General features: G+C 46.6%; 3 protein-coding genes across 12 annotated transcripts; all 3 read right to left on the reverse strand.

Annotated features, from left to right (window-relative positions):
• Positions 1-391: 391 nt before the first annotated feature.
• On the reverse strand, positions 392-2,842 carry ifng1 (interferon gamma 1). The gene is made up of 4 exons (XM_061806714.1): positions 2,638-2,842; positions 2,411-2,482; positions 1,531-1,791; positions 392-678 (listed from the first exon to the last, which is right to left on the reverse strand). The coding sequence occupies exons 1-4, from the start codon at positions 2,755-2,757 to the stop codon at positions 541-543; spliced, it is 591 nt and encodes a 196-aa protein (XP_061662698.1). The 5' UTR covers positions 2,758-2,842; the 3' UTR covers positions 392-540.
• A 5,585-nt stretch (positions 2,843-8,427) lies between these two features.
• Positions 8,428-12,916, reverse strand: il22 (interleukin 22). The gene is made up of 5 exons (XM_061807433.1): positions 12,726-12,916; positions 11,776-11,841; positions 11,547-11,696; positions 9,487-9,546; positions 8,428-9,010 (listed from the first exon to the last, which is right to left on the reverse strand). The coding sequence occupies exons 1-5, from the start codon at positions 12,900-12,902 to the stop codon at positions 8,918-8,920; spliced, it is 546 nt and encodes a 181-aa protein (XP_061663417.1). The 5' UTR covers positions 12,903-12,916; the 3' UTR covers positions 8,428-8,917.
• mdm1 (Mdm1 nuclear protein) lies at positions 12,850-23,252 on the reverse strand. Of its 10 annotated transcripts, none has more exons than XM_061807424.1 (11): positions 22,623-23,252; positions 21,087-21,242; positions 20,564-20,755; positions 20,386-20,492; positions 20,246-20,312; positions 17,138-17,358; positions 16,877-17,064; positions 14,790-14,836; positions 14,495-14,714; positions 14,371-14,431; positions 13,801-14,213 (listed from the first exon to the last, which is right to left on the reverse strand). In XM_061807424.1, the coding sequence occupies exons 3-10, from the start codon at positions 20,753-20,755 to the stop codon at positions 14,376-14,378; spliced, it is 1,098 nt and encodes a 365-aa protein (XP_061663408.1). In that variant the 5' UTR covers positions 21,087-21,242; positions 22,623-23,252; the 3' UTR covers positions 13,801-14,213; positions 14,371-14,375. The 10 variants fall into 10 exon arrangements, with proteins under 10 accessions (XP_061663413.1, XP_061663408.1, XP_061663406.1 ...); XM_061807422.1 differs by lacking the exon at positions 21,087-21,242 and adding an exon at positions 22,330-22,433; XM_061807425.1 differs by lacking the exon at positions 22,623-23,252 and adding an exon at positions 22,330-22,601.
• Positions 23,253-23,285: the final 33 nt, after the last annotated feature.

Genomic DNA, 23,285 nt, shown 5'->3' on the forward strand with positions numbered 1-23,285 from the left:
GGGGTGGGGGGGGCTCAGTTTCTATCTCCGTGTTGTCATGGGTTTCTTGTGGCCATTCGCCCACCACAACTGCACCAGCACGAAACACACACACACACACACACACACACACACTTGCTTCGATCAAATCATCTCTTCCTTCTGTCAAGAAGGTTCACTTGAACTGGTGAAGGCTCCCCCCGCCCATCACGCAACCTGTGCTAACTTCCTGTGAGGGTTCTTCTGGTAAATGTCAACTGTCGAATGTCGAATTCCTTCCTACCAAGCCGGTGGAACTTTTCTCATTGTGTTTCCGAGAAGTCCAAGTGTGTGTGCTTCCCCTCAGCGGTGCTTACTTTTGTTTTTGTGAACATTCGATGAAAGTGTGTGAACAGACAATAGAATCGTGGCATCTTTATTATCTTGAATTTAATAAATACCTCATAAATAATGACAAATACAGCTTAAAATAACATTATAAATAGAGACGCACCGTGCGTGTTATGTTACGCACCGTGCGTGTTATGTTACGAAGTCCGCAACGATTGGCCACGGACGAGGTCACGGTTTGCGAGCGACGCGGCGGCTCGTTTGCCTCCGGCGCCGTCGCTCTCGGCCACCCTCGGCCAATGAGCTGGCTTCCTCGTACAGCCAAGGAAGCTCCCACAATGCTTTGCTCTGGACCACCAGGTTGTCCGTCTGTGGGCGGGAAGGGGGCAGAGTTACATCACAGCAGAGGAGAAGGCTAAAGGTCACGCATGCTTTTTGTGTTCTAGGGCCACATTTCATTTTTTGGAACAGCGGCAGATTAGATCAGATGTGGAATAAAGGTATCCGTTTTTTTTAAAAAGGTTTCAAATCAAATTTGAGTTCGTCACCAGAATTGGATTCTAATTAGTTCCTAAAATGTGCATGATAAACATGCTGACACTTTTCAGTAATTCCTACATATTTTCAATCCATGATCACGGATTTAATTGTAATTCATTGGCAAAATTCATACACAGTATCCAAAATAATATCCCTTTGCCAACACCACTTATCTGGCTGTGGTCGCAGGCCGCCGGAGCTTATGCTTCCTTGGTGACTTTGGCCAAAAGGCGGACTACGCCCTGAGCCGGTTGCCAGTCAGTCGCATGCATGTAGACACGGACAACAATCGGTCAATGAGTGGGAACTGACCCCACGCCAACCCTCCCCAAGTCAGGCGAGTGGACCGCGACAGACACCAACAGTGGCCAATTATTTCATATTCATCTCAGTATTATGAAATGGTGCAAAAATAATATTCACAATATATTTGTGAGTTCATAATTATGCCCACATTGATTGTCACGTAACCACAATGAGTAAATTCACCAAATATTTAGACCTGAATGAACAGGAAACATGTTCCCACGTGCATGTGAAATTGTTTATATTCTTGAGTAATTATTTACAATCTACTTGAGTGATCAAATGAATACGAGAACGAATAAATAGAACACATCAGTTTGAAGAAAAAGGGACTAAATTGGGGGGTTAATTAACGACAGCACCCCCCGTTTGTACCTGAACGTGTCGGAGATTGTGGAGTCCATCAAGTAATTTCTCCTGGGCCTGGTATCGGTACTTCCTCAAATCCTGCACGCGCCTCAGGAGGTAGCTCAGCTCGGCCCGGGCATCCACGCCGGGAGCGGGGTCGCGGTCCCCGGCGCCGGATGTCACGGGGCCGCCGGGGGTCGGCGTCGCGGAGTCCGAGAGCCGCTCCAACATGTTTCCGAGCAGTTCCTCGTACGTCCGCAGCACCGCCGACATTAGCATGTCCCGGGCCTAAAGCGCGTGACGACAAGCCAGGAGCAATACAGCCATCTTAAAAATACAAGATGGACGCAGTAACGATCGTCAGCTGTATTCTGTGTCGTTAAAAAAACACAGCAGCTGAATCAATCAATTCGTAATCGGGTTGAGGACGCAACATATCCCAACAGCGACTATAAAGTATCTGTGTGACGATCGGGTTGGCACGCAGAAAGCATATTTTATGTGTTGAATACACAGAGCAGATAAAAACAACAACGAAGAGGAGTAAAACAAGCATCTGAGCGTGACCTAAACATCTTCAAAAACCCTATGCAGAGAAACGTATTTTCACTTGAAGAGGCAGCAAGTCTACTCAGCCCCATTGCAGCAAAACAGTACAAATGTGGATCGAACATATCTCAAGACAATCGCAAATAAGCGGGAATGAACGTGGATGGATATAAGGTCATGTCAACAAAGCGGCAAGAAAACTCTGCAGCGTTGTACATTACGACTGTACAGTACACGCCCACGCAACACAAAAACCGCTGGCTGGACCCCAAACATTTCGTGTTGCGCAGCAAAATTGTGTTGCACGAGACGTCACAATGCTAAGCTCAGCGAAGCGTAGCTAACGACAGGTTTGTACCTCCATCTTGGTGCCCAAAAGTTCTCTGGAGAAGACGGGTCTACCGTTAAAACGTTCTTTGAACGGAATCTTCTGCAAACACACACACACACACACACAAACGGGATTAGATATGACATGAACACACAGCCCAAAAGAAAGTTTTCAATTGTCCAAAGTACGTGCACAACCAGGATTACTCCAAAAAGTCTCACGATGGTGTCGCGTGTATGCGTGTGCCGACTCACATAGAGCTGCAGTAGGTTCTGAATGGTTTTGTTCATCCTTGGGGGCACATGAGAGGTCCTGACCCGACATGCGCACAGGTACACACACACTCCAAGGAAGGCTCTCACCATGGCAACCATCCTCAACTCAATTCTAGTGTATCTGCGTGCGTGCGTGCGTGCGTGCGTATGTCTGTGCGTTCCAAGTTGGATTCCTGAGCCGGGCCCTGACTTGGTGCCGGTGGTGATGCTGATGCTGATGTGAAGAAGGTGAAGTGTTGACTTGTCGGCGGCGCCTCACATTTAAAAGACCACGCGCGCACACACATTGTGATGATTTAAGTGTGAAAATGTGGTTGACAATTTCCTTTCAATCACCAAATTTCACAGAAGGACAAGGTGAAGAATCTCCCACACACATGCGCACCCACAACCACGCACAGGTGGATGTGTGTGTTGAACTTGACACATAAAGAAAGTGAGGCCTTTTAGAGGAATTTCTCTTCAAACTTTTCAAAACTGCAGCAATACCGTGACTTCATCTGGACTTACTATGGACATGTTAAGATAAATGTGTCAACTTATAATATGGGTTGTGTGTTACTCTAGCTATTAACTTAGAATTGTATAAGTTTAACCACAACCTGAATTAGTTGCAGGTGCGAGTTCCCAATTAGCTAACATGCTGAACTCTGTTCAACTGTTTGTTTCAAGTGTGAGTTGTGGATATTAACTAGGTAAGTAACGCCAGATGCCAGTGCTAACATGCTAAGTAGGATTTGGTCCGTCAATGTGACAACCGCAAGAATAATTAGCAACCCTGTCCCAGCACGGCACGTGGTTCAGCCATTTGGTCATTTTGTTTTCCTTTTGTTTGTTTGTTTGTTTTTTTTTTTGTTTTTTTTTTTTGGGGGGGGGGGTCAAATGTGGGTTGAGAAACTCCTATCCAGTTTTCAACCGGATCTTCACCGGAAAGGTCTACTCAAATAAAGTCTAAATAGGACTAAGAAGTCGTGATGTTCAGGTGGTGATGTAGCAGTGGGAGGGACAAGGAACAACAACAAAACAAAACAAACAAAAAAAAAAAAAGGCTCAGCAACACTGTGGAAAAGCCCTCAGAAGTCAAAGTGCGTGACTTCATTGCTGACTCATCGGCCAGCAAGGAAACAAGGGCCAATGAGAGCAGGAATGGAGAAATTTGCAAATGGCTGAAATCACTTCTTCAGGTGAAACTTCAGTGACCAAAAACGTCAACTTTTGACTCGGTTTTATTCATGAAGACACGAGGAATTAAATAAATTAAACGACAAAACAGTCCAAAGTGTTTCTACTGTGTCCGCTAGCAAGAATAAATAAAAGGACAGGAGGGAAATTAAATAAAGGAATAAATTAGAAGAATAAAGAAAGTCTGAAAAAGAGTCAGAGTGAGGCATCAGCGGATGGGGCCAAAGCACGGGAGCCAATCACAGTTGCCATGTTGTAGACTTCCAGGAACTGAGACAGCGCCCTCTTCTGGAACATCACGTCATCCACCTGCACTCACGCACAGTTCATATTGACCAAACAATTAAGAGATTTCAAAACCGGTGAAAAATAGCATTAAATTTCTTCGGCTGGGGTTTTTCAAAATCTTCAATGCTCTGTTTTTATCGGGCGGCACGGTGGCCGACTCCTTGGAGCGTCTGTTTCGCAGTTCTGAAAACCAAGGGTTCGAATCCCAGCCACCGCCTGCGTGAGGGCCCGGTTTCTTCCCGCATACCAAAAACATTCATTCATTGGCGACGATAAACGGCCCCCCAATTGTGATTGTAGTGCGACTGCTTGTTTGACTCTATGTGCCATGCGACTGGCTGGCGACCGGTTGAGGGCGTACCAGGCCTCCTGCTCAATGACAGCTGGGATAGGCTCCGGCGCTCACGCGACCTTCGTGAGGATAAGCGACTCAGAAGATGGATGGAGGCTCTAACCCTAACCTGCTAAATATTTTCAACCTTTTGTCTTCAAATAATATCGGTTTGCATTATTTTTTTTGGCTTCTATTTCCAATTTTGTCATATTTTTCCATGATTTTATTATACTTTATTTTTTCGCGTAAAGGTACTTTGTTGATATTAAAAGTTAGGTTTTCTTCATATACCTCAATCATTTCATTTTGTTATTCAGCAATTTAAATTGGAAAGTTTCTGAAATCTTATTTCGATTGAAAAATTGGTCATCTATCTTTTTTTTAGGGTGAGTTTATGCACTATTTCTTATATATGTTATTCCATTTGTTTTAATTTTTCAACTTAAATGCTAGATTTCGCATTTAAAAATATTTATTTCAAAATGATTTTGAATTCTCCTCTTGGATTATAAAATGATTTTTTTAACATTTGCAATGTTTTCTTTTTGAAGTCACTGACACGTCTTTGTTCATGGTTGACGTTTGGCATAATTTTTGACATAGCTCATTTGAAATTTCTAAATCACTCAACAATTTGACAGTGTTTCCCAATGATTATTTTAAAAATGATTTTTACGAGATTCTTCTTTGAAAACAGTTGAAATGATGATGATTTTGGAAGGAGCCCGGTACTCACCTTGAGTTGCGCAAGCTGGCTGAAGACGTTTGGCACGTCGGGGCAGCGGCGGCGCGCCAGCTTGTCGGTCAGCTGGCGCATCTTGCGTGTCAGCTGGCTGACGTTGTGCCTCAAGTTCTCCCGCGTGGCCTCGGGCACCGTGTCCAGCAGCGCGGTGTGCTGCCCGCAGGCCGGGCACAGGATGCTCTCCAAGACTCGCATGTAGACGTGCAATGTGGCGTTCACAAGTTTGACTTCTTCTCGGTTCTGCGGGAATCGGTAAAACGTCGTCAACTTTCCGGCGCGCGACCCAAAGGTTCGACCGCCCCCCTTTTTTTTTCTTTTTACCTGACACACTTTGATACTCCTGATGACACCGTTGAAGGGCGGAATGCCGTTCACGCTCTTCACATCCTGAAACACACAGACAACGTATCCATGCTGAAGCCTCTGTGACAACATGCTGAAACGCAGTAAATCATTCTGAAACAAGTCAATGCGAGCACGCTGAAACACTTGTTTTAAATACACTGAGCATGTTGAAACATGCAACGTCAACATGCTAAAACTAAACGGTGAGCATTCCGAGACCTTTTGACCTTATAACCTAACCCTAACCCAAGATCTTCAAATACTGAAAAACACACACGAGTAAAAGCAGCAATAGTTAAATGTGAAAGTGAAGTGGTCCTAAAGGGGATCCCTGTGGGATGCCGTCTGCTCACCACAATTTCTGAGATGTTCTCCAGGATTTTCCTGACTTCAGGATGCGGGTCGACGTGATTGGCCCACACCATCAGAGCTCCCAGCAGGACCAAAAGACACAGGCGGGTCGGCAGCGACATGAGTGACTCGAGATGAGCGGTAGGTGATGAGAGATGACAGATGAGTGCTGAGTGATGGCAACAAATTTTCAGGTCAGCTCGCTGAGCGCCGCTCGCATCTTTTATACACGTCTTTGTGGTCTGTGGCCACTCGGCAGCAAACACCAGAATCTTCCTCTGAAATTTGCTGCTGCTCAGAAACGAATGCGCACGCACGCACGCACGCACGCACAAACACAGACACACACACATACGCAGGTAGGGAGGACCTTCCTTGAAAGTGTTTGCACTCACCACCATCTTGGCGATGGACACTCCCTGGTTACAGCGGTTTTCTTCGGTTTTAGCAGAAGCTTCTGGTCCAGAATCGTGTGTGCGTGTGTGTGTGCGTGTGTGTGTGTGTGCGTGCGCGCTTTGGAGTTGATTCATACACGCGTGTGGTTCCAAAACTTTTATCAAACCCCCATGACCCACAAGTGGGGTTAGAGACAAGATTAATCCAATGACGTGTACATTCAGAATGTAGGTGTGGATCGTTGCATGTGCGCGTCGTGTACGTATTTGCTTGCGTGTCTAATTGATGGAAGTTACAAATGATGCTGTGACACAATCGAGCTGTCTTGTGTTTTTATGGAGATGCGTGTGCAAGCATACTGTATATGTATTTGTCTGCACATGGACAAGAATACGTCTGGGGATTTGTGTGCATGTGCCATGCAAGTATAAGATGCTCATTAATTCAATTATGAATATTTTTATTAACATTTATCATTATACATATATATTAAACACATCTATCTGGTGTGTGTTTGTGAGAGAGCGAGAGATGCAAGAAATAAGTAGAACTATGGAACGCTGCTATTCTGTGACGTGTCCGTTTTAGTTGCGCACGTGCGCACAGGCGTGTGTGCTGCTAAATGCTAAGTTAACGGGGCTAAAGAGGCCGCAAGGCAGGCAACTGAGCTACTTTCAGCAGCCACAACGCCAACAAGGTTTTCCACTCAGTCCCGTGATCGTTCAACAATTGTTTTTTCTATTTCTACTTTTTTTTGGGTGAATGTATTTTTTTTCTCATATCTCTTTGCTCCTAGCGATTCCATAAAATGATTATACAACAATGAGAGTAATGTTATATGTGACACACACACACACAATTTATTGGGGGATTTAGGACATTGTGTTGTGCTAAGTCCAAATTTCACTTTTTTCCCCTCTGAATCAAGTCACCAGTGACCATGTTTATTTCTGTTTTTATTTTCTAAAACAAAAACCGTCTACTCGTTTTCTAATACCAACTTGGCATAAAAAAAAAAAAAAAACAACCTTTACAAGAAACAGGGATGTCATTTTCCAGAGTCTGCGATGCAATATTGTCCTAAAATCAATGAAAAAAAAAGTTACATGCAGTACTTATAAATGTAACCCTGCGTCTTAATTGCTTGAGTTCAGGCTCGACCCCAAAACTTGCTTGAGCCACATACGAAATGTACTCGGGTTGGCAGATGCATCACATTTGATCCAAGCATTTCTGGGCTCTATTGGATGACTTTGTGGGCAAAAAGTCACTCAAAGGCCACCCGTATCCAGTCTGATACTTGTCTCCCACCCCCTGATGGGTACCTTTACTTCGACTTAAAATTCAACTGCGACACGTGGCCAATTTTTGCTCGTTTCTGGTCACATTCTCCGGTCCAATTATTTTTGTCTTTCATACACGAGTGGTCCACTGACTTTCATAGTTTCTGTTGTTGACTAATACCAACCCTCTTGCACCTGACGAGCATCTGCACCGCCGCAAGGGACTGAGGAATATCTGCAACATTTGCACAATCGACATTGTTCCAGATGATGGCAAGACTACTCACTCACTCACTCACTCTATACTTGAGCAGTTCCTTGAAGTCTTTTGACACCCTTTGCACTGGACTATTGCTCAAATTCACAAACAGCTCAAGGACTCTGCATCCTTTTCAAAATTTCTTCCATCATCGTGACATTACGAGCAACCCTTGTTGCTCCGTGACTATGACCTCAATGTCTTTACGTCTCAAAAGTACTCTGCAAATTGAGTGCCTGTCTGGAGATCATCCTTGATCGGCCCAAACTACCAGAGACAAATTCATGTCCTTCAAACGTACTTGATGAATAAAGATGATTGCGAATCTGACAACAACTCAGAGGACGTGGGACAATCAAAGATGGGACCCTTGTGAAAGTTCACAACTCCCTGGAATTGGATCAAGGTTAAGACAACGGCTATTTCTATCATTTCCTGTGACATTTTTGCCAGGAGGAGGAGGAGTTTTTCCCCCAAAGTAAACCACCTGAGGGACTTCAACACCAGTGATGCCTCAGTTCCAGACGCTGCTTCCACATGAAAGGGCCTCGTAGACTTGAAGTCTACAAGGTATTGGGCCCACTGACTGACAGCATCTCGTGTTAAGGTCAACACCAGCTCGTCCCAACAACGCATAATGATGATGGGGCACCGCTTCCAACACCTGAGACAGCGGATGGTAGACCAGGGTTAGGGTCAGGGTAACCCGTACCAGTCATCTGCCTTTAGAATCCCAGGGCCAAAAGGGCCAGACAGAACTCTTTCAACATCTCTCCCCGGTGACGTCCACCAAAGGGTGGTGGTGATCGCGTCCCCGGGTAGGCGCCGACGACCTTACGGCCAACTCAACAACGGGCCGTTCGTGCGTGCGTGCGTGCGTGCGTAGCGGCCCTTTAAAAAGCCGGCCGCCTGTTTTGGAGGCTTTTGATTGGCCGTCGAAAGGTGACACATGACAGGAGGTCTTTTTTTATTTGTTGTAAGAAGCAAGTTTATTTGATGTCAAATGCTGTCACGTACATCTCCATGGTAAAAATCATAAATAGGTTCAATAAGACAATAAATAAGGTTGTAATTGTGCTTCAGTGAGTGGCGCTCACACAGCTGTCGTGCAGATACGCAAAGAGAATGTTCATCTCACTCATCGCCTTGATCAGGCCTCGCCCGTGTTCCATCTATAAAACACATTTGGCATCAGCATTCACGGCCAAGAAACACTTGCTCGGGGCCTATTGACATTTCTTTAACTTTAAAATTAAAAAATAAAAACACGTGTCAAAATTCAACAATACGTAATAACACGAAGTGTCGTGTGTGGATTCACGCAAGTGAAGGAGTGTGTTAGCATGTGCATGTTTGTTTGCCTGAGTGTTGTCTATATCCCCCCCCCCCAGACGAAAAAACATTTCTAACATTGTCCTAAGGCGACGTTCGCTAATCCAACCTTGTACTGACACTACAGCTCTGCTTACCTTTTGGCTTCAACATGAAAGTGCCCCGACATTGGCTGACAAAGTCCGTGTCTAGCGTAACTACGTACATTCATTGTGACATTACAATTGTGCAAAACAGGTAAGGGCTTAACACTTAACTGTCTGACAGAACATGCTCCGTTTCAATTTCAAAAAACAGATTGTGACTTGAAGTTTACCTTGGCCAGCTTATTCCGAAACTGCACAACGTGCTGGTGGTCTCTGTAGCGCACCAAGTTCTGGGGGGACATGGGACACAAAAAGGTCAAGCCAACGAGAGGTGCCACGCTACAAAAGGTTGACAATTGAAATTCAAAATAAGCGACAAGTAATTGTGCCTTTGCTTCAACAACTCATACGCTTACCAAGCCACCACCGCTTACAACTAGGACAGGAAAGGTCGGACACAAGAAGATGAGTCCGCAAGGACCCAACGGACGGTAGGACACAAGTCCACGACGACAATGGCCAAGTGTCGCCTCAATGCAGAAGGCAGATGATGGAGCACGGCGGCGACTCCCCTATTGAAGTTTGCCAGTGTAACCCAAATCTGCTTGAAAGGGGAAACGGGCCATATACCGAGCCGCAGATACGTCGAATGTAAAACAATCCAAAGAAAATCTTTTACGGGGTGAAGGCAGATGTTCCCTCAAAATATTGTTGATGGCGTCCTAAAGCGAGGAACCCCTGTAGGTTTTGACAATTTGACACCCATACAAAATACCGCCCTGACCCAACGTCCTGGACTGAGATTGCAGATCGGGAAAGATTTCCAGCCGATGAGCTGTGAGCTGTGTCCACACTTCCTCAAGCTAACATGGTGGGAACGTGTGAACAAAGGCAATCGCTTGCCCTTTTCGGGTTCCATTTTGCCTGCTAACTGTGGGAAGAAACAGAAAGCGCGCGTCGTCGGCTGATCCGCCCCGTAGCCAAACCCAAACTCTCGGTTCTTTCCCACAAAGCACGCTGTCCTGTCGACGCCCACTCAGACTTTCCAAGATCAGTTTTTTGTGTAGTTAGTATATGATGAGCCATTGAGGTTTTGGCGGGGTTAGGGTTAGGATAACCCTAACCGAAAAAAAAAAACGAAAAAAAAAACTGCTTTGTGACGCTATGCACCACAATTAACCAGACGTGTTCACTGGCATCATAAAGGGTTAACCCTAACCTGCCCTCTGGCAGGCGGTACAGGTCCCACAAAACACGGACAACCACATTCAAGGATAGCTTTTTCGCCCAGAGCCATCGACTCCTTGAACGCAAACCACTGAAATAACAGTACTATCATGGAATTTTATGCAATGCCACCTTTGTGCATTTATTTATTTCAGCAGGAACTGGGCCTTGATGTTTTATCTATTGTTTTGTTTTTTTTAACCTAAGATGTTCTTGGATTTTTCTTCTATTTTATTGCACCTTGCGGAGAAGCACTTATTTCCGTGTATGCATAGCATATGAAAAGCTTTTGATTGATTTTGATTAGATTCATTTTCTTGTGCTGTCTGGCAGCATTTTTTCCCTCTTCAGATCAAAACTGACCTGAGAAACTAACTTGAAGGATCTGCCCTAAATCCTTTTTTTTTGCAGAAAGCCACAGAGTTTATTTTCCTAAGAAACGAAAAATCCATTGCTCAGGCAAGCAAATTATGGATTTTGCAAATAACTGAAAATATTGCAGATGCACACACACACACACACACACAAAAAAGCATAGTTTCAGACAAAACTGAGCTTAATTGAACCCTGAGGGGGCAGTTTGTTTATTTTCCATCTTGTACCTCCCAAAATACTCAAGATTTCTAAATGAGAGCACGATTATATTTTTCTACTTTGTTTGCATTGTGGAGTGAAATTTCTTCCTACATTTCTTTAATTTATTTTAATGCAAATACGTTGGGGTTAGCGTTTAGGTATTGACTGAAGAGTGTTGTTCCCAAAAGGCATGAATAAAATGAAGTACTCGAGCTTGGCTTTTCAGGTTTTTAGTGCAGATGTTTCACAACTGGCTTCATGTTTGTGTTTGAGTTTAAAAAAAAAAAAAATAATAATCCATAACCCTGAATAAAATTGTGACAATCGAGATTGGAAGATATGGGGGGGGGGGGGGATGATCACGAGAATTTTTCTTTGCCAGAACGATTAGCTCAAGTTCGAACCTGCTCGTTGAAAACGACCGCACAACGGCCGCAAAGTCCACTGGGACAAACCGACAAAGACGGAGGTGGCTGCCACTACTCACGCATCCGTGTTCCTTCAGGTCCAAGCTGGCTCTGCTGAGGTCGGAGTGCAGCTGGTGCAATCTGGGATATTGGTCGCTAAGGTGATTGAAGATGGTGTTCACATAGAAGTCCAGGATGTTGGCGTGGAGGCAGCAGACGCTCATGTGATCCTTTAAGGAAGATCAAGCAAAGTCAGGGAAGGGAAAGACAAAAAACAAACAAAAAAAAAAGTTTGACTTTGTTGTTTACCATATCACTGTGGACCGGAACATTCAGTCTTATGTTGGATTCCTCGTCTGTCTCAGAGTGCTGAGCCTGAAGAACATCACGATAAGAACAGCTGCTCACACATCATATTGACAAAAGGTTCATCTGTATCATCAGCAACACATTCATTTGCCTACTGTGGAACTAATAAAGGGAATCATGGGACATAGGGTTTTGGGTTTTGTTTTTTTTTTTTTTTATCTTGTTTAAGCGCGTGTGACCACTCATAAGTCCAAGTAGATCAAACTGCACTTATAAGACATCAGCAACACAATCTAAATACGAATACACTACATTGCGAAGCAGGGGGTAAGAGTACACCCTGCAACCCAAAGGCTGCTGGTTTGAATCCTCGTCTGAGCACATTGTCCCACACTGACAGAGAATGATGGTTGATGTTAGTCCAAGGATCAGAAAGGCAGCCACACTTCTGTTAAGAGTTGCCCCCCAGCAGGACAGCTGTGCCTGCACAAACTTCTTATCACCACTAGGGTGTGACGGTGGTTAGTAAATGACTTTCATGTTTTGGAGTGCCTGGAAAAGTCCTATGAATCACATGCAATCTTATTATTACTCCATGTTTAACCATTACTTTTGTTACTTTGGTATTGCACATTGCTAACAAATTGTGATAACTTGCCATGTTCACATTTCATTGGAAGAATAACGCATTCACAAAAAAAAAAAAAAAAAAGCCACTCTTACACATTGTCACGTTAAAAAGACTTCAGGTGTCACAAAAGTGATTGCATCGTGTTGCAGTCATGTTTACATCACGGTAATAACACGTTCATCTTGTGTGAATGTTTAGGTTAACATTTGGCCGCGTTGCATTCATCAGTTCATTTAAGATTACGACGAACACGTCATATTCATGTGTCACAATCTGTTTGTATGTTGCACTCATCACATTACTGTGACCGGTGACTTACATGCAGCGAGACTTCCTCTGCGGCCTGATAGGTCGCCGGACTCCTCAAAACTTTGCTGAGCGGCTGACTGACGGGTCCCGCCTCCCCGGGCCAGACGTATCCAATCAGGAGAAGCGCCAGCACGGCGGCACCAATACGGCGGAGAGAGACGAGCGCAGCGGTCCCCGCGAATTTCATGACGGAGGCGGTCCACATAAATAAATAAATAAATAGGGTTGAGGAGGGTTAGGGGCTAAACGCGCTGCTGGTGTGAGCGCAGCGTAAGCGTCCCATTTTATACGCAAAAGCCTCCGCCTCCCCCCAAAAAGAAATAGGGCACGCAAAAAACCCCCACACACAGACAGGTCAGTGTTGACACATTTACCGTCACCTGCAGGAAATGAATTGGCAAAGTGTGACGACAAATTGAATGTTTGTCATTAATCTGGACCAGTGACATCAATTCCTCCTTTCCAGTGTGTGCGTGCGTGCGTGCGTTTGTTGCATGTTTTTGAGCGAGTGTGTGTGTGTGTGTGTGTGTGTTCAGTGACTGTGCGCATGTCTGTGAATGATTTACAAATGTGTTACAAGTGTTGCGTGTGTGTCAGTGATGTGCATAACATCTGCTTTTATGTATATTGTTGTGTGAGAGTGCGTGCATTAGTGGGCTGCTTCTTCTACAAGTCCACTGTGGTCATTTGAGCGCGTGCCTGGCGTGTTTCTCGACATCAATGTCAATGACGTACACAAATACATAAATGAGGACACGCCGTTTGTGATCACCTTTCAGAAAGCTGAGACAAAACGCAAAGAAATAAATCGACATACCTTCCATCAAACTTTGATTTCATCCCTGCACCCGGCAGGAAGAGACATTACAAGCTGGTGAGAACAAGGACATTTCTTGATGAGTTAAAAAGGAAGTGATGTCATGTGGACTTTTTAACTCGCCTTTGCACAGTGGCGTCACCAAAAACAATTAGTCCGGAAGAAACGGGAAATTGTGGAAAGAAGAAGGATTTAAGTCGAAATTCAAGAGTTCATAAGAATGGAAATTTGGTGAAATAATTAGTGTGGATAAAGTCCAAATAATGGATGAAATCACAACTCGAGTATATATTTAGCCCACATTGCACAATTACAATTAAAAGTAGCGTCAAGGATGAGAAGAAAAACTTGAGTGAGAATTGAAGGAAATTAAGACAAAGTAAAGCAGGAAAGAACAGACCAATTAATAAAGGTGAAAATCAAACAACTTGGAGTCTAACCCAGAACAAAATTAGATAAAGATTAAAGCGTCAAGAATGAAAGATGTTTTAAGTGTGAGTAAAAAGATGAAGAATAAGTCTGAGATGTTTGATTGGAGAACATCAAAGTCCATCGTCTGTCGGTTGAAGAGACGAGGGATCCTTCGAGTTTTCCACCAGAATTCCTGGCACCTGCTCTGCCCGCGGTCCAGAACAGTCATCGGCGCCGCCGAGAGGCTCGACATCAACCGCAAACGCTTCCCTAGGCCAAAGGGAGCCCGCGGCATCAGGGGCGGCCACCCAAGGACCGAAGGAGAGCAGTGTTCACAATCCTTTGCTCGCACGCCAATGAGATTCCCAACACAGCTCAGGAAGAAGAGGAGGAGGAGAAGGAGAAGGAGGAGGAGGAGAAGAATCACCTTTGTCAGGAGGAGTTGCTTGCGAAACCTCGATGCGAGTAGAACCTCAGACCCAGCTCACCTGACACACACAACCGTGACATGACTCAGTCAACCGCCCAACCGACTGATTGACGCAACTGACCGTTGTGTTGGAACTCGGCGTCTCTCAGCAGTCCTCGGATAACATGCATCGGGGGCGGGGGCGGGGGCGGGACCGGGCTCAGCCCGGACACGATCGGTCGACTCTTCGTGGCAGACCGGGCCCGGTGGAAGAGGGCGGGGCTACAAGGCCGCGACAGACCTTTTGCCAAATGCGGAGTGTTGGCTCGGTCCGTTGCCATAGAAACACTGACGCTGCGCCTCTGTACAAACATCCAGCAGGCTGTCAATTAATCTCTCAGTCTCAATTAATCGATTAGTTCATCCAAATCAGTCACCTGAAAAGCTTCTTCTGAACTGGACCTCCCCACCAGGACGGCAACCCCTGCTGTAAAGGAAAAGTGTGACAATTCTTCAAATAATTCTATGACTTTCCCCAGTGTTGCGCCACCAGGTGATGTGCTCAGGTCCACATTCATCTTCCTTTTGGAGATATTCAGGTCTAGATTGTTGATTTCACCCCACCCCCTGAGACGCCAGACCTCAATCCTGTCGGCTGACTCACTGACCCTGAATAGTCCCACAAGGGCGGCGTCTTCAGAAAATTACATGATGGCGGTGGTGTCAAGGTGATAGGAGAACCAGTCATATGTGAAACGGAGTTAGAGGGCTGAGGACACATCCCTGTTGTGTCCCCATGTCCAGGATGAATGCAGAAAGTGTTTCACATCCCTACAATGTGGGGTTTCTTATTGAGGATGCCCGGTCCAAGGTGCTCCATGATACTCAGCTGAAATCCATAAATGGGATCCTCACATGGGCATTAGCATTATCCGAGTTTGTGTGAAGGCTGTGCGGAGTTCTGTTCATTTCCTTGAGCCATTTGCAAACAGGTGGTGTTCGAGATCACGGGCAAATGGGTCCTTGACGTGATAGGACACACGTTGAGTCTCTCCAGTCCTTTGCTGACTGGTGGGTGTGAAAGTGTCTGGGTGATTGTCCCTCAGGGACTTTACTGTGGTCTTCTCAGGTAGTGGGCGAAACGTGGCTGATTTAAGGCAGGTGGGACGACAGAAGCGAGAGCTTCAAGATGGGGCCGAAAACCTCTGCTCGCTGGACAGTGCATGCATTCAGAGTCACTGCACCCTGTCGGGACCCCTGCCTCGCTTTTCTTGCAGTGACTCGGCACAGTATGGCTGGATGGGAGCGTCCTTGAGCTCCAGAAGGACAGGAGAGCGAGGGTTTCCCCCCGTTGTGCTTGTGGAAGTGGGCAGTGCTTCTATCCCAATGGATCAGGTGTCCTTGCGGGCCCTGAGTTCTTTACATCTCCTGACTCATGTTCCTCGGTGTGGCGTTTGTATTTCTGTTTTTGCCAATTCGACACATTTTTACAGGGACATCATGCCGAGCTCTGAGCAGAGTCAGTACCTGGCCATTGCGCCGCGTTTCGGATTCAGGAACAGGCGACAATGATCGCTGATGTTCTATATTGCGGTCACATTCTGTGTGTAGAAACCGATGAAGGGAAGCAGATCTGGTGCAAGTTTCCAGGTGAGTTCTCCTCTGAAATTAGGGGCCAGTCCGGGGTTGCAGTCCTGCTGTGGTTTCTTTAGTCCAGTGATTCCCCAAACAGTGTGCCGCGAGCACTCTTCAGGTGTGCTGTGGGAAGTTATCCAGTTTTAAGTAATTGCTGCTTAAAAAGAAAAAAAAAACATTTATTCACCTATTTATGCCAGTGAGGCACAATGATAGAGAGAACAAAAAAAAAAAAAATCCTCTTCTATTGGATGGCAGGAAGTACATACAGTTATTAATCGATCCATTTTTGGTGATTAATTTCGTTGGTGTGCCGTGGGATTTTTCAATTGTAAAATATGTGCCTTGGCGCTATAAAGTTTGGAAATCGCTGCTTTGGATTTTCTTGACGGGAAGGTATAATTTAGAATCTGAATCTTGAAATCCATGAGCAGACCTGTATTTTATTTGTATTCTTTTTTTTTACAGTTGTATAGTTATCAGGACTTTTGAGTGTCAAAGGTTTTGCTCCATGAATGGCCCATTTTGAACAGTTATCCGCTACAATCCCGGCAATTGTGGGTTTGTTTTTTCCCCCCTTACTCTCCCGCATTTTGTGAGCCATTAATATCTGGTGACAAATGGTCCTCAGTGCCACGCTTGTCTGAGACCCATATTGAGGGAGCACAATGCAAAAAGAAAACAGGGGAGAAAAAAAAAACGTAAACGGCACACAATGACGTACGTAGCAAAGTAGTGAACGACAGCCGCGCTGCAAGCCGCCCGGCCGCGACGTCAAGCGCAAATGTTGCCACCAGATGTCTACGTCTCCAACTGCTCATCACGGATACGCGGGCATGTACGCGTCCACGAGTGGCAGGCGTGTGTAGTCAGGCTCGTGTGCGCGTGCCTGTGAAAGCCGTGTGTATACCGGGGCCAGGTGCAGTGACATCCAAACGCCTTCTGTGAAGCGGTCCGCTGTTCATCGCCACCCCATCCTCGCGTCCTTCTGCCACCCAGGGCGTTTCGCAACCGGCGGGCAGCGCCACTGGCCTGCCGTGAGCGGGGCTTGCCGCTCCAGACGAGGAAGTGCAGCAGCTGTGGGAGGGAAGCGACAAAAACCCAGGCGGCGGGATGACGAGCTCGCGTGGCCCTCGACGTCACGGCTCACCTGGCGAGGTCCAGAACCTCCATGCGGGGAGGGCTCCGGGGGTCCGGGATGACTGTGGGACACGAGGAGGGCCGGGGGCTCTGATCGACGGAGCTGGTGTCGGTGCTGGGCTCCCAAAGGACGTTGTGCTGGGACGTGAGTTGGCTCAGGTGCTGTCTGGAGAAGTTGGTCCCCCAGGCCCGGCGGCGGTACAACGATGCTTTCTGTCTCAACACTGCCACCTGTGCGTGCGCACACACACACACAAAATACACTTCACAATGGCACACCTGTTGAAGGTCAATACACAAAAACACACCTAGTGTGCACTCGTGCACGCGTTTGCGCGCGCGCCCGCACACGGGCCGCTGATGGCTTTCGCCGGCCGGACGTGACCCAAATGAAGACGTGGTTCTGAGAATTGAGTCAGCGCTTTGAAGGCTCACAAAGACTTCTGGGAAAAGCAAGCATGACCTCCGTGACCCTCATACACACTTAGAAGCCACGCGAAGCCACAGGAAGTCGACTGACACACAAAGGAAGTTGAGGTGGCTTCGCCAGACAATATCGGGACTTATTATTAGGTACACCTGAGGGTTGGAAAAACACAGACACACACACACACACACACACACACACACACACCTTGCGTGTGTTCGAGAGTTGAGCACACGTACCTGCCACTTAACACACTTGTGTATTTGTGCTGTGTGTCATGGATATGTGCTGTCTGAGTGTGTGTGTGTGTGTGTGTGTGTGTGTGTGTGTGCGTACAATAGCGATTGTGTCGCGTTTGTGCATGTGACTCAGATGCTCTTATTTTTGGGTTTGTGTGTTGGGCCCGAGTGTCTGCGTGGACTAACCGACTTCATAGTTAGTCAACAGCCTGTCTCATCTCATGTAGAGCGCCAACTTTCCAGTTGACATCCCAATATCCATTTTAAAACAGATGTGATGAAAACAACTTGTAAGATTCATTTCAGTGTCTATACGGGAAAAGGAAAAAAAAAAAAAAAAAAAAACGAGTGGAGACCGTGTCATTCATGCACAAAATAGGATGCGGAAGTCTCACTGGACACCCCAGCGGAAGCCATATTGCCCGCAACGTCAAGCTCGGACAGTCGCCGTTGAGAAGACGCTGCGCCACCCGCTACGGCAGACGGACAACAGAGATTTTCAGATTTTTCCGACGCCCCTTCTGACACAGAAGCTCTATTGGAAGAAGAGAAAAATCTCACGACCGACTGAAGTGAGCAGGCTCATATTACCCTTTCGTTTCGAGCTATTTTTAGATGATATGCGGATGAACTTCTAACAACAGACTCCTCGACAGACAGACGAGGAACCCCATGAAAATTGCCGAAAATTGTTCAATTTCCTAACCCTTTTACAAGTCTTGTATACGCAGCGCACTCAGGAGGACCCATGGCGGGCAAAGTACGTACGACAGGAGTGCCCAGTCACCGGTGGCGGTTGGAAGGGGGGTGGGGTGGGGGGGCTCCTTTCTCCTCCCTAATCCTAACGGTAACAGACAGAGGAGCGACAACGCCGCCGCCACGCACATTTAGCATCCCTGACTTACGTACTGGCGGCACGGTAGGTCAGCTGGTAAAGCCTCACAGTTCTGAGGACCCGGGTTCAATCCCGGCCCCGCCTGTGTGGAGTTTGCATATTCTCTTTGTGCCTGCGTGAGTTTTTCCCTGGGCACTCCGGTTTCTTCCCACGTCCCAAAAACATGCAACATTAATTGGACACTCGAAATTGCCCCTAGGTGTGATTGGGAGTGTTTGTCTCCGTGTTCCCTGTGATTGGCTGGCAACTAGTTCAGGGTGTACCCCGCCTCCTGCGCGTTGACAGCTGGGATAGGCTCCAGCGCTCCCCACGACCCTCGTGAGGATAAGCGTAAAAAAAAAACAAAAAAATGGATGGATGGACTTGCGTACTTCATGAAGTTATTATGACGCCGATATTTTGTTCTATTCTGAGATGAAGGATTACATCATCGGATGCGGATTTTTATAAATGCTGCTTTGGGAGAATTTGTTCGAGTTTGGTGACTATACGTCTCGTTAGCTCGTGCTACACGCTACTAAACTGTCTTTGTACTTCTATTGTATTGTGTGTGTGTGTGTGTGAGATTCAATTGTCTTAACTCCAATACAAGTGCTCCGTTATATGTTGCCAGTTTGATCAAGGGGATTTATTTTAAATTCACACGTAACATATACGATAGACAAATTAGTCCCCCACAACTTTTTTTTTTTTAATAGCTCTATAAACACCAACCTGTAATTTAGAACCCACAAAGCTCCCGTCCTTTGCACCCGTTTAATCCATTTTTCACGACGAAGCGGGTGTTAAATATAAACACTCAACGCACTTCACTTCCTGGTTCTTCTCCAACACAAAAGGCTCGAGAGGATTTTCATGGCGGGAAATGCAAAAATGACATGGTGAAAAAAATGGACGGGTCCATTCCGGCTGCTTTTTTTTTTTTTTTTTTAATTAAAAACATACTAAAAAAAAATCATGCTTTACGTGTCGGTACCACAATAAATATTCATTTTGCAGGTTGGGAGGTTGACTTTTGACATTTCATCTGTGACATTTTTGGGCAGTCTACATTTGCATCTGTTGTTCAGATGAGTTTTGAGGTGATCCTAACGTTACGCCAAAAAAAAAAAAAAAAAAAAAAAAAAAAAAAAAAAAAAGGTAGAAAACTGCATTTGTTTACATTCTTCTCATTCATATGACGTCATGCTCAGCCGTGGGTATGACCGGCAACCAGTTCGGGGCGTACCCCACCTCTCGCAGAAAGTCAGTTCGGATAGCCTCCAGTACGCCCACGAGGCGTCAGGAGGATCAGCGTAGAGAAATCGGCTGGATGTTTTTTTGCACATTTTACGTACAGTACGTCATTACTGCCACAGTCGTTTTTGCAAAGTGCTCTCGAAATAAAGACGGGTTGAGGTAGACGCACGTGCGCGCGTACGCATGCAAGTTCCGACGCTCATGTTTTGCGCACACTCGTCGGGTCGCATTACCTTGCCTACGCAAGTGGGGCTGAACTCGGCGGCTCGGCTCGTTCGTGCTTGCCTGATGTGACCGTAGACCGGTCACTGAACTCACCTGAGGAGTTTCGCCCGCCGCGCCAACCGTGGGATGATGGAAGCTGGCTTCGTATTCGGTCTGCTTCCTGTAACACACGAATTACTTTGGCATACAGGCCAAACAAAAAGAGGGAAATCAAAACAGAAAAACACTCAAACCTGTGTCGCCGATGAACCTGCGGAGGGGGTGTGGCTTGCCTCCGCCGGGTAGCACCATCGTGTTGCGTTTGGGGCATATCGTCAAACTCCTCCCTCCCCTTCAGACTCTGAGAAAATGCAGTCGTTGTCAACTACAATGACAACATCTTAAAAAGCGACAGGATGCATGTGCCTGTACAGCGCGCGTGTGGAAAAGAGGAACTCTCTGGCGACGATCCAGATGCTTCCGCAGGCGGGCCCCGCGAGCCGGAGGCCGACCCTGGAAACTGCAGCGGTACTCAGTTTCCGTGGCAATTGGATGAGTCTGTCCTTCCACGGCGAGAGGGCACAATCTCAATGGAGAGGGCCCCCTGCTGCGGGGGCGGAGCATCTGCAACAAAATGTGTTCCAGTAAAAATTCAAATGCTTTTGTTAAACAGTCGTACGACCTTATGTGTGAACGCGATTACGAGTGGTCGGTTGATTCTGTGCCTTGCGATTGGTTGGCGACCAGTTCAGGGTGTTCCCCGCCTCCCACCCAATGACAACTGGGACAGGCTCCAGCACTCCCACGATCCTCGCGAGGATAGGTGGCTCAGAAAAATGGACGGATGGATGGATAATGAACCACAAAATTGATGCAACAAATGAGCTAAATGACAAGGACTGGAACACGTTGAGTCCAGCGCTCCCATGTGGTTACACAGAGTTCTGCAGTTCACCTCGTGTGCTTTCACCAGAGGAGACTGCTCATCTGTGTTGTTCCTCTGATTTCCCAACACGTGACTTTCCACATCCCGGCACTTCACATTTTGGTCCAGCAGGAGGTTCTGATCTGGCAGGAAAGGCTGGACGTTTCTGGTCCTCCTCCTGGTGAGCTTTGGGCAGATGTTGAGACTCATCAGTTTCCGGCATGTTCAAGGTGGACCTCGACATCCAAACCTTAGCAAGGCCCGATCTCCTCCCGCAAAGAGAGATTTATTATGCAGTGAGCTGGTTTGATTCAAAATGAATAAGCAATCATGTATTCAATATTTTTTAATCGACTTCACGTAAGAGTGAGGATGAGCATTTAGCGTCGCAGCGAGAGCGGCGACCGGCCAATGAGGAGCCTCGCTGTGGAGACGCACCGACGACATCAGAAACGTTGCTTTGACTCACTCTAATGAACCACGACATGAGACAAAAGGGTCAACAACAGACTGGTCTCCAGGTAACAACCAAGGAAAGTAAGGCAAAAAAAAAAAAAAAAAAAAAAAACAACGCACCCTCCGACTGGTATCACGGGGCATGTGAGACAAAGAGCAGGTAGCTCACCAAGTATCGGCGGCGGCGGCCTTCCTCCAAACTAACGAGCCTCTCGGACGGGCCTTCATCGAGTTCCTATTTTTGAGAGATTCAGGCCTGAATCTTTGATGCGTCCTGCAGTAACTTTCCACTGCTATGGCGCTGTGTGCTCGCTCATCCAAGGTAGAACCATTTCAGTCGCACCAAGGAAAAGTACTGCGCTGTGTCACACGCTCACCCGGGATCAAGTAAAAGTAGGGAATCATCTTGGGTCGGCAGACTCTCCAGCCACTGTGATCGCAATTCTTGGGGCTTGAAAAATCCTCAATTGAGAGAGAACAGCACTCTGGTCGACTGCGGTCACACCAGCCGCCACTGGCTTTCTTCATGCAGAGGTCATGCACAGGTAAGCAGTCCAAAAAAAGCCAAAGCACAAAAACACATGGCCAAAAATTGTGTGCGTGTGTGTGGGGAGGGGGGGGGGGGAAATCAGATAACTTACGGGGAAAAGCGTGAAACATGAACAAAACAAGACAGCTTCACTTTCTTTCACGGCTGCACTCTGCTTTCAAGGCCTGTGTGTGTGCGTGCGTGCGTGCGTGCGTGCGTGCATGCATGCATGAATTTGTGGAAACACCTCCAAAACAATACCCAACAAAATTAATCAAACAAACTTACGTTTGACGAAGTTTGCCGTCCAAACTTTCTTTCCACGTGTAAGCTGAAATCTTACTGAAGGTAAAAGGTTGACCCCAAGCGGTACTGTTCGGGTACTTTGCCACCTGTTGCCAATTATTTCAAGTCGAAGCTTGATTGGGGCGAACACGTCAAGTCCACAGGACATTCAAACCCCGAAGCGCACGGCAAAGCCCACATCAATTAGAAATCACTAAGCAATCAATAAAACTACTTTGACAAACACGCGCCGAGGCTAACTAGCAATCTACTGTTAGCAGCTAAAATGATCTTACCGTGACCGTTTCCGGGCGTGGCGTGGCGTGGCGTGGCGGCAACTTCTAATTGTTACCGTTGTCGTTTTACACGTCAGTCACGAAAAGAACGAAAATGGGCAGCAACGAAAGCGCCGTGGCGAGTTTGGCATTGACAGCGACGAGACGCCGTCGTTATGGCAGCCGACACATACGCGCATGCGCTGCGGACGGCAAAGCTTTTAATCCGATTTGGATATCAATTCCACTCAAATCAAATCAAGCCTTGTATTGTACCACTGCCTCGGACTCTATGATTCTACATCTATGCCGTAGGTCCATGTTTCCGACATCATTTCGTACGCGTACTAGATAACGTCACCGCCACGACACGTTGTCTTGTGGATAAGCGAGGTGAGGTGCACCACTTTTTGCATCTGTGTTCCTTCTACACTCTCATATACTGAACTAGGACTTTTTCCTTTGGGTTCGTCCCGTTCCGGGCGCCTGCGGCAGGTCACCCCTTTTTCACGTTAAACCCTTTCTTCACTATTTTTGCATATGTAAAACCATGACGTCATCATCCATTTCGTTGGGTTCACAGTCATCACGGGCCACTGAGCGCAGCAGTCACTTGGATGGGCTGCGACAACTTTGACTGTGTACTACGTGAGGGAGTTGTGATGCCAGCTTGCTCTTAGAAAA

The sequence above is a fragment of the Syngnathoides biaculeatus genome, chromosome 20 (genome assembly GCF_019802595.1).
Source record: "Syngnathoides biaculeatus isolate LvHL_M chromosome 20, ASM1980259v1, whole genome shotgun sequence".
Classification (NCBI taxonomy): domain Eukaryota; kingdom Metazoa; phylum Chordata; class Actinopteri; order Syngnathiformes; family Syngnathidae; genus Syngnathoides; species Syngnathoides biaculeatus.